This window comes from Ananas comosus, linkage group 19 (assembly GCF_001540865.1).
Source record: "Ananas comosus cultivar F153 linkage group 19, ASM154086v1, whole genome shotgun sequence".
NCBI lineage: Eukaryota > Viridiplantae > Streptophyta > Magnoliopsida > Poales > Bromeliaceae > Ananas > Ananas comosus.
Genome location: NC_033639.1, coordinates 10011077 through 10021624, shown reverse-complemented (window position 1 = coordinate 10021624; position 10548 = coordinate 10011077). Strand labels below are relative to the sequence as shown.

Here is a 10548-nt window from a genome sequence, read left to right as displayed (position 1 = left end):
GAGTCTAGTTAAAATTGCTTCGTAAATTGATAAGATTTTTTTGTTATCTTAATAAATGCCATTTGTGGAAAAACTAAAAAAAAAAAAACCTTAGAAACAATTGAAATGATGACGCATAATTGGGCGAAAAAAAGGGGTCTAAAAAGCTAGGAAAGAGGGAAAAGGAGGGTAAAAAAAGCGGAGGTGTGTGTAAAAACTAGCCGTTGAAGGTACCAAAGCGGAAAAAAAAAGAGGCAACACAAAGAGCAGGTGGGGGGGAGGCCCAGTTGTGAATGATTCTCTCCCCACGCAATACACGAGCCCTCCAACGGTACAACCCCCTTACGTGGCGCGATTTCACTGGTCACTGTCGAATGGGCCCCACCCACTCCAAAAATGTAGCCGTTGCAAACCCCCTTTCCCCCTCTCTCTAAATACTCCCCTTCTCCTCCCTTTCACTACACAAGAACCCCAAAAAAAAAATAGTAGTAGGGAGGAGGAGAGAGAGAGCCCAAACTATTCCCTTTGCTCTCCTCTCTGATCCGTTCCGTCTCGATCGATCATGGCCGTTGAAGTGAAATCCGACGGGGCTCAGATGGCGGAATCCGTCGACGCTTCCCCCAAGGCGGAGGAGGTTGCGGAGAAGCAGAAGCAGCAGGAGCAGGAGCAGGAGCAGGAGCAGCAGGAAGAGGAGTACTCCGCGGTTCCTGCTGTGGCGAAAAGCGCTTCCTTCAAGGAGGAGAGCAACTTCCTCTCCGATCTGAAGGAGAGCGAGAGGAAGGCGTTAACGGAGCTCCGAGCGAAGGTCGAAGAGGCCATTGCTGAGAACAAGCTCTTCCGGAAGGAAACGGAGCAAGAGAAGCCCGAGGAGAAAGCAGAGGAGGAAAAAGCCAAAGCCGAAGCCGAAGAGGCGGAAAAGCCCGATTCGGTTGAGAAAGAGGAGGAGAACTCCGAGACGATCCACGAAGCCGCCGCGGCTAAAAAGCCGGAATCCGAAGAAGCTGAAGCCGAGCCGGAGCGCAAAGAAGAGAAGCCCGCAGAAGCAGTCTCTGAGGAGAAGGCCGTCGAGGTATTGCGAAACAATCGCTTTTTATAAAAGCATAAAAGCTAAAAGTTTAAGCTGATAGAGAATGAACGAATTGAATATGTTAAATTCAGCAGGTATCACTCTGGGGAGTCCCTCTGTTACCGAGCAAAGGCTCGGAGAGAACCGACGTGATCCTCCTAAAGTTCCTCCGCGCGCGCGATTTCAAAGTGAAGGACGCCTTCGAGATGCTCGAGAAAACGCTCCAATGGAGGAAGGACTCGAACATCGATTCGATCCTCGACGAGGAAGGGCTAGGGAGCGATCTCGACGCGGCGTGCTACATGGACGGCGTGGATCGCGAGGGCCACCCGGTGTGTTACAACGTGCCGGGCGTGTTCGAGGACGGCGAGCTCTATCAGAAGGCGTTCGGGACGGAAGAAGGGAGGGGGAATTTCGTAAGGTGGAGGGTTCGGGTGATGGAGAAGGGGATCGAGGAGCTCGATCTTAGGCCTGGCGGTGTCACGTCGATTCTTCAGATCATGGACTTGAAGAACTCGCCTGGGCCGTCGAAGAAGGAATTGAGGGCTACGATGAAGCAGGTTGTGCAGCTGCTTCAGGATAACTACCCGGAATTTGTCGCGAGGACTGTGAGTAAATTTCATTGCAGAGTTCCAATTTCTCTTCCATGTCATTTTACAGAGCAAATCTAGTTGTTGGTGATCCAAAACAAAGAGGTGTTATGTGCCGTGAAATTTTCATATTGAAGCTTTAATCTTTTCAAAGGATGCGATATACCAGGGTTTTTACTCAAATTATAAAGTGTAGCCGAATAGATGTGACAAAATTATTCTAAATTATTCTTTTTCTGCCATGTAGATCTTCATCAATGTTCCCTTCTGGTACTACGCGTTCAGCGCTATTCTCTCTCCTTTCTTGACCCAAAGAACCAAGAGCAAGTTCGTCTTTGCGCGTCCAGCGAAGGTCACTGAAACTCTTCTTAAGTAAGCCCCTTTCCGTTATTCGCCGGCGTACTCATGTACATACAAGAAACAAGTATTTATGCAGAATCTTAATGCATGTTTTCTCTCCTCTAGATACATCCCAGCTGAAGCTATTCCAATCAAATACGGGGGCCTGAAGCGTGAAAATGACGCTGAATTTTCGGTAGAAGATGGTGGGGTTACTGAGCTAATAATCAAAGCTAATTCAACTGAAAATATTGAGATTCCTGCTCCTGAGGTATCATTCTCTTAAGCGTGTGAGCTTCTACTAATTTTATGCGGTTCTAACTAGCTTTGTTACGACTTCATCCCTGCAAAATTATATCTACTTTTGCTTATATATACGCCCCTGCCGAATCTGAATTTTCATGCATCTTGTGAATTTCATTACATAAATACTCTGTCTTAAGTTGGAGAGTCATCCTATTTGTGGGGTGAAGTTAGTTGTGTTAGGAAATGTTTCTTAAAGAACTTTTTTTGTGTCGGCAATTATACCTGCGAATCTCTTTATTAGTGTACCAATCTCCTTTCCCTCCTTAATCCTTATTTTTTCAACATTTAAACAGGCTGGAACTACAGTTATTTGGGATTTGATTGTGCTGGGATGGGAGGTGAACTACAAAGAGGAATTCGTTCCAACTGATGAGGGATCATACACTATCATTGTTAAGAAGGAGAAGAAGATGGGCCCGCAAGAGGAGGCGGTCCGAAACTCGTTTAAAAACTACGAGCCCGGGAAAGTCGTCCTGACGATCGAGAACAACACATTCAAGAAGAAGAAGGTCTTGTACAGATACAAGGCGAAGAATTCGCCAAAAGAGTGTTGAGTGTTCATAGTTCTATGCTATGCTTGTTTTGCTTAAGTTTGTGAGGGGAGAGGGAGAGGGGGGATTAGAATTATTCTTTTAGGTTGGGCAGGAGTGAGAAGTACAAATTCATTTATTGTCATTCTTTTTGCTGGATTCTTTGTGGCTTATTTTGTTTGAATGTGAATCCTTGTATGAGCTATTATTGGGTCTAATATAGAAATATTCGATATAGTTTTTGTGTTTATTGTTTATTGTCTATCTTTTGAATTTGGTAAATAAGTGTTCTCGATTTGTTCTTTTAACTTGTTTATCGAGGATTGTAGGTGAAAAGTGTACAGTGACCAACTTGTATTACAGGAGAGAGCAGTATATGAAACTGTAAGTGCATCATAGTTTTACATTTCAAAATCATTCTCCTCACATCATTCTTTTAGGTTGGGCAGGAGTGAGAAGTACAAATTCATTTATTGTCATTCTTTTTGCTGGATTCTTTGTGGCTTATTTTGTTTGAATGTGAATCCTTGTATGAGCTATTATTGGGTCTAATATAGAAATATTCGATATAGTTTTTGTGTTTATTGTTTATTGTCTATCTTTTGAATTTGGTAAATAAGTGTTCTCGATTTGTTCTTTTAACTTGTTTATCGAGGATTGTAGGTGAAAAGTGTACAGTGACCAACTTGTATTACAGGAGAGAGCAGTATATGAAACTGTAAGTGCATCATAGTTTTACATTTCAAAATCATTCTCCTCACATCATTCTTTTAGGTTGGGCAGGAGTGAGAAGTACAAATTCATTTATTGTCATTCTTTTTGCTGGATTCTTTGTGGCTTATTTTGTTTGAATGTGAATCCTTGTATGAGCTATTATTGGGTCTAATATAGAAATATTCGATATAGTTTTTGTGTTTATTGTTTATTGTCTATCTTTTGAATTTGGTAAATAAGTGTTCTCGATTTGTTCTTTTAACTTGTTTATCGAGGATTGTAGGTGAAAAGTGTACAGTGACCAACTTGTATTACAGGAGAGAGCAGTATATGAAACTGTAAGTGCATCATAGTTTTACATTTCAAAATCATTCTCCTCACATCATCTAATGTGGAACTGTTTGCGTAAATTGCTTTGACACTTCAAGTGATTAAGTCAACGCGGGTCGGATCGGAATGGATTCATGGTTGTAGCCAGCTTTAACCATCTCAACCAAACCCTAAACTACTACTAGCTCAGATCCTTAGAAATAGTACTAAAAAAAGAGGCAAAAATAACCCAGTAATGCTTTTTGAGTATGATACAACATCACACATACTCACACTCCTAAAGAACTCAACCACCAAAAACAACACCACACTGCTAAACCAAATCCTTGCTCAAGCCACCACAAGTGGACTCCTCAAATCCTCCTCAACAACCCTAATCTTGAACTCATTCATACGAGCCTACACCAGGAGCTGTAAACCAATCCAAGCCATTCATCTATACAACCAAATCCGACGGTCCAGATCTCTCGTCCCAGACCACCTCACCTTTCCCGCCCTCCTCAAAGCTTGCACCAAATTACCCTCTTTGTCCAAAGGGAGAGAGACCCATTGCTGCATAATCAAGCTAGGGTTAGCCCATGATATCTTTGTTGAGAACTCTCTGATCAACTTGTATGGCGAGTTGGTCCGAGTCGTTGATGCGCGTAAGGTGTTTGATGAAATGCCGCAGAGAGATTTGGCCTCTTGGAACTCTGTTCTAAAGGCTTATGTGTGTTCTCCTCATTTATGCAATGTACTGTTTGTGTTGTTTAAGGAAATGGTGCGGAATGATGTTGCGGTCGATGATATTACGCTCGCGACTATTTTGTCTGGGCACGGGCAGGCGGGGTTGGAGCATGGGAGAGTAATTCATGCTTTTCTGCTGAAAAATGGGTTTTTGTTGGCTGGTAAGATAGGAAACGCAGTTATGAATAGTTATGCTCGAAGAGGTGATGTGGTTGCGGCGTTTCGATTGTTTAGCCGGATGAAAGTTAGAGATGCAGCGTCGCACACTATTTTGATCAATGGGTACTTAAAGTTGGGATTATTCGATAATGCGCGTGCTATATTTGATGAAATGCATTCGAGAGATCTTGTTGCATGGAATTCGGTCATCAATGGGTATGTCAAGGCCTCGCGGATAAAAGAGGCTTTAGAACTCTTTAAGCAAATGGAAGATGAGATGGTTAAACCCGACGAGGTCACGATGAATAGCTTGATGTCGGCATGCGCTCAGTTGACGGATTTACAGCTTGGCCGGTCCATTCATCGGTTCATTCGGCAACAGGGCATAAAAGAAGACTTGTTCTTGGGTACGGCTCTTATTCACATGTATGCCAAATGTGGTAGTTTGATGGACGCAGCATTAACATTCTCCAAGATGGAAATCAAAGATGTGTATACATGGACTGCTCTAATTTCCGGGTTTTCGGTAAATGCTCACGGACACGAGGCTTTGAGGCTTTTTACCCAAATGAGAAAGGAAGGTGTAGAACCTAATGACGCTACCTTTGTTGCTGTTCTAATGGCCTGTAGCCATGCGGGTCTTGTTGGCGAAGGCCGCTATTGGTTCGATCAAATGGTTAGGGCTTATAAGATTCAGCCGAAGATTGAGCACTTGGGTTGTATGGTTGATCTTCTAAGTAGAGCCGGTTTGTTATATGAGGCAGTGGAGATAATAAAGGAAATACCAATTCAAGATAGAGTTATACCTTATAAGACTTTGCTTGGGGCTTGCATTAGCTATGGTGATATTGACCTTGGGGAGAAAGTGGCGAAGGAGTTGATCAAGATGGACACTAAGAGCCATGGAGTTTTTGTTTTGTTATCAAATTTCCATGCTTTTGCTAAAAGATGGGATGATGTTGAAGATATGAGAAACATTTTACGGAGATCGGACATTAAAAAAGAAGCTGGAATAAGTAATGTTGAAGCTGTTGGTTGATTCGACTGATGATCAAGTACGTATTTCTACTTCTTCTTGTTGGCAGTAAGCAGAAAACATTACGAAATTAAATGCGTATAAACATACAAAAGTAAACGGAGCAAATTTGCTCAGGAGTAATATGCAGTATACATTTTAAAATAAGTTTATGAGACTCTAATTCAAAGCCTATATAACACCATATGACTTTGTGAAATAGACAGAAAGGAAAGTTGCTGGATAGGTAATTAATCTCCTTTGCTTCTGGTGCTCCTATCAATATTGGAATAGGGGTGGGATGCTTTGCTCATTCTTGAAGAAATTCTCAGGATCAACCTTAGCCTTCACTAGTGCCAACCTCTTAAAGTTTCTCTTGTAGTATTTCCTTCCCCAAACCTTAGCCTTATGATAACTTGTGTACCCAATATTGTTTCTGCCCAAATCAAGATCCCTATAATTCAAATAAGCAGCCCTGGGGTTCTTTGAAACATAAGGAGTCATAAACTTATAGAACCTCTTCATCCAATCCAAGTGCTTCTTATCCCCCTCGGGTCCGTTCCCAGCCCAAAAATCCATATGCTGAATGTTGTACAAACTTCCCTTCCTATGAGGGAACGGAGTCTCAGACTCCGGAATCTCAGCCATCTTTCCACCGTAAGGATCCACAATCATGACCATGACTTCGCCGCTGTTGATCAACTCCGTCCAAATCCTTTCCCACCCCGATTCAGGGATGGGCTTTGTCAAGAAGTCGGACTTAGCCTTGTAGGTGGTGTTTTGATGTGCTCTGTCAAGGAGAATAGTCAGGGGTTCTCCATTGGTGTAGCCGGCAAAAAACAAGGTGGACTCCACCCAACTCATCTCTTGGCAATCCTCTGCCTTTAAATCCAGTTCAGGGAAGCTCTCGTTTAATATGTTCAGTAGCTCCTCTTTCTCACCAAGGAACAAAGATTGGAGTGAAACATTTACTGTTCTATTACCATTCTTATCGGAGACAATTGAATGGAGTGATCTTATGAAAAGCCTCTCATCCAACCTATAAGCGATTTCTTGCCACTTCATAATAAGCTTCGTCGGTGCTCCGTCACTCAATTTCTTGGACTTCTCGAATACCGTGACTGTGGCGGGAACATAGACCAACCTGATCTTGTATGCTAGGATGACCCCAAAGCTTGCTGCTCCACCCCCTCTAATAGCCCAAAACAAGTCCTCGCCCATCGACTCCCTGTCGAGGATCTCTCCATTGGCATTTACTAATCGAGCATCGATAACATTATCAGCTGAGAGACCGTACTTTCTCATTAGGGTCCCGAGCCCGCCGCCACTGAAGTGACCCCCGACCCCCACGGTCAGGCAAAGGCCGGCGGGGAACGCTGCGGTCGCGTTCTTCTCGGCAATTCGATAGTACAGCTCCCCAACCGTCGCGCCTGCTTGCACCCACGCAGTGTTATGAGTGGTATTGATTTCGATAGCACTAAGGTTGTGAATGTCTAAAACGACGAAAGGAACGCCATAAGCTACGTAGGAGAGGGCCTCGTAGTCGTGGCCGCCACTTCGAACCCTGAGCTCGACACCATTCGACCGAGAGCATTTGACGGTGTCTTGAACATGGGTATCGAGCGTAGGAGAGACGATGGCGAACGGCTTCGGAGTGGTCGTCTCGTTGAACCTTTGGTTTTGGATAGAGGATTGGAGGAGGGCGGAGTAGGAGGGGGTGTTTTTGGTGTAGAGGTGATTGTCGGGAATGGAGTTGTGGGGGATTGAGTTATGGAGAAGGCATCGGAAGAATGATTCGTGGCTTTCTTTGGACATCGATGAAGCGGCATTTGAAGAAGTTGAGAAGAAGAGAATTGATACAAGAGCAAAGAAGTAAGGTGAGAAAGATGCTCCCATATTCACCTTCGTCTTCTTCTTCTCTTTCTCTATTTCTCAGTGTCTTGAGATGAAAATGGGCTTGGGTTTAAATAGATATCTTTGATAGGTGAAGCTTTGAGCATGCATGCTGTTTGATCTTTTCAGTCCCTGATAGATAAGCATCTCGCATTCGGCTGTTTTTGACCTTTAATCAGTCAATGGGAGGGATAATTTGGATAAATGCATTGGAGTTTCCAAAGTCCATTTGTCCTTCATAGCTACAAAACAGAAGAGTTTTAGTTTTGCATTTCAGTCCCCTCACTCGTCTTTGTCATATTCAATTATCCACATTGAACTCTCATCACTATTCCAGCTTCCAACTTTGAATTCAAACTCATTTGTTACCATCAAAATCTTTGGACTTGAAAATTGAGGTTTTGCCCCCACATTTGCATCATGTTGTTAACCTCTTTCCAGAAACTTTGATGTTGTTCATTCAAAAAGTTTAGTTGGACTTTTCCTTCTTGGCGTTTAAATGGATGAAGAATATGATGTGTTCTTAGGTAGCTTGTAATACACAGCAGTATGTTGATAGATGACTACTTGACTAATAAAAATTGCGTGCAAAAGAAAAATAGCTTCCAAATTTTTATTTTTGCTGCCAAACAAAATGTATTGATGCAAGTATCGCGAGTAATCTACCGTCACTTTTTATATTATTTTATACAGAATTTTTATTTTACAAATAGAAAAATGGCACTAAAACTAAGCGAGATGTAAGGATTTTTTTCCCCCTTATGTTTAAAGTTTTACAAAATTAGACAATTTGGGTTTTGCTTCCAGGGTTAGGCCCAAGGATTTAAGTGTCGTGGCACGAAATCGTACCGAAAACTTGCTGACACTGTACAGTACGATGCGTACCGAGTTGTGCTGATATGTGCTAATCACAAAGTTACATGTATGTCGATATATAATAATATGAAATATTTATTTTTTTACCAATAAAATATTTTAATTGCTTGTTATGCATCTTTATCAAATTTTTTGAACTTAATTTTAAAAATTGCTTATTAATTTAAAGAAAAGAGGATATTGAGTTGTGTCATCGATACGGAAACTATATCGTACCGATATTTTGTTGGCCCGATATAGCACAATAGATACTCCGTCCTTGCTAATGCACACACTTAAATCCTTGATAAGCCCAATATCGTCGTGTGATCTCTCTTTATTCCAAATAGAAGAAGAATACGGTACAATAGATACGACCGGCGGCTAATGAGAACTTAAATTTTTGGTTACTCTAATATCATCTCATAATCTCTTACTATTCCAAAGAGGAGAAGAATAGTCAACAAAGTGGAATCTCTGTGTTCTTGGTTCAAAAGTCCTTGTGGGCATTAGACAACAACTAGGATGAAAGGGCTTACCATTACAACAACTAGGATGAAAGGGCTTACCATTACTATGTGCTATGCTTGGTGCACATTATTTGCCACCCACAAATCATATCTCTAGGAAATTTTTAGGATGTGACATACTCGGATATTTTCGGGAGGCTGAATATTACATAACTTTTTTCGTTTTTAAATAGATAACATGCTACCCGCTTCGTTTATTTCATTTAGAAATAAACTTAACTAAAAATGTGAATCAACTAGGATTCGAACTTAGAACCTCGGATACCAATCATCAAGTCCTTTGCCATTTGCGCTAGAAACATTCGGTTTTACATAACTAATTTTGATAAGCCATATTGACCACTCTGTTCCTAAAGAGTAAAGTTCTTTTAGTTGAATAGATTCACTAATCTTAATTTTCATAGTTTATTAGGATTAAAATTTTTACATTTTCTTTTTTTTGAGAGATAGGTAGCATGGTATCTGTTTCGTTTATTTCATTTAGAAAGAAATTTTGCTAGAAATGTGAATCAATTCGAATGCGAACTTGAAACCTCATATACCAATCGTCAGCTCTTTGCCACTTGCGTTCGGGACGGTCGGTATTTTTTTTTTTCTTTAGCCGTCCTACGGCAGATATTAAAAACTATTCATTGTATGGTATCACAGAGAATATATATGGAATATGCTCAAGAGTTGAGAGTGTTATAAAGATCCTAAATTTAAACAACACTGCAAAGTATTTCAAATGCTTCCCACCTATGGATATGAATCAAAAAGTTGATTTTTTTTTTTTTTCCCCTTTTGTTCCCTGGAAAGTAGACCTGGGAGTTCTAGATTTAAATGCAGAGTTATTTTTATTATTTTAATTTTTGTGATAATAGAGAACTATTGGAGTGTTATATATTTTGATGGCAAAGCTGTAGTGCTTTTTTAAACAGTACTATTTTGAATCGAATTTCATTTAATTAATGATAAATTTATAGGACATCTGTTTGAATTTGTAGCTAAAAACATTGATAGAAAAAAAAAAAAGAAAAAAAAAGAAAAAAAGACAAAAGTAAGTGGCAAACCCAAAACCAAGTACAAAAAAACCAAGCAAACAGTTAAGGTCAGTTATCAACATCCAGAGGATTGGAAAATACATAAATAATAAATAATAGCATACTATTTTAAAAAAAAAAATTAAAAGATTTGTAAATGTATTTAATAAAATACTTTTATAAAAAGGTTGAAAATATTAGAACTTTTACATAAATAACATATAAATATTAAACTTTGTAAAAAAATATTTATATTTACAATTAACTATATTTGTATTGGTCGTTGCAAGGGATCAAACCCAGATCTCTCGCCTGAGAGGCGAGGATACTCACCACTAGGGGTGGAAACGAGCCGAGCTCGAGCGAGCTTATGTCAGCTCAAATTCGGCTTGAAATTAATTTCGAGCCTAAATCTAGGCTCAAGCTCGGCTTGAAATTAATTCGAGCCGAGCTCGAGCGAGCCTAATTTCGAGTCGAGCCGAGCTCGAGCTCTA

At 40.8% G+C, this 10548-nt stretch overlaps 3 protein-coding genes across 5 annotated transcripts; 2 read left to right on the top strand and 1 right to left on the bottom strand.

The window, feature by feature from the left end:
* Window positions 114–3394, top strand: LOC109724744 (patellin-4). 3 transcript variants are annotated; one of them, XR_002220085.1, is made up of 6 exons: window positions 114–1048; window positions 1138–1653; window positions 1883–2007; window positions 2101–2245; window positions 2574–2916; window positions 3251–3394. XR_002220085.1 is itself a non-coding variant. In XM_020253669.1 (5 exons), exons 1-5 carry the CDS (start codon window positions 542–544, stop codon window positions 2832–2834), a joined length of 1554 nt encoding a protein of 517 aa, XP_020109258.1. In that variant the 5' UTR covers window positions 114–541; the 3' UTR covers window positions 2835–3060. The 3 variants fall into 3 exon arrangements, 2 of the variants coding, with proteins under 2 accessions (XP_020109258.1, XP_020109259.1); XM_020253669.1 differs by lacking the exon at window positions 3251–3394 and having other exon boundaries at window positions 2574–3060; XM_020253670.1 differs by lacking the exon at window positions 3251–3394 and having other exon boundaries at window positions 115–1048; window positions 1141–1653; window positions 2574–3060.
* On the top strand, window positions 4612–5778 carry LOC109724811 (pentatricopeptide repeat-containing protein At4g14820-like). The gene has a single exon (XM_020253737.1). It carries the CDS (start codon window positions 4612–4614, stop codon window positions 5776–5778), a length of 1167 nt encoding a protein of 388 aa, XP_020109326.1.
* Window positions 5838–7930, bottom strand: LOC109725288 (berberine bridge enzyme-like 26). The gene has a single exon (XM_020254429.1). The coding sequence runs from the start codon at window positions 7648–7650 to the stop codon at window positions 6034–6036; it is 1617 nt and encodes a 538-aa protein (XP_020110018.1). The 5' UTR covers window positions 7651–7930; the 3' UTR covers window positions 5838–6033.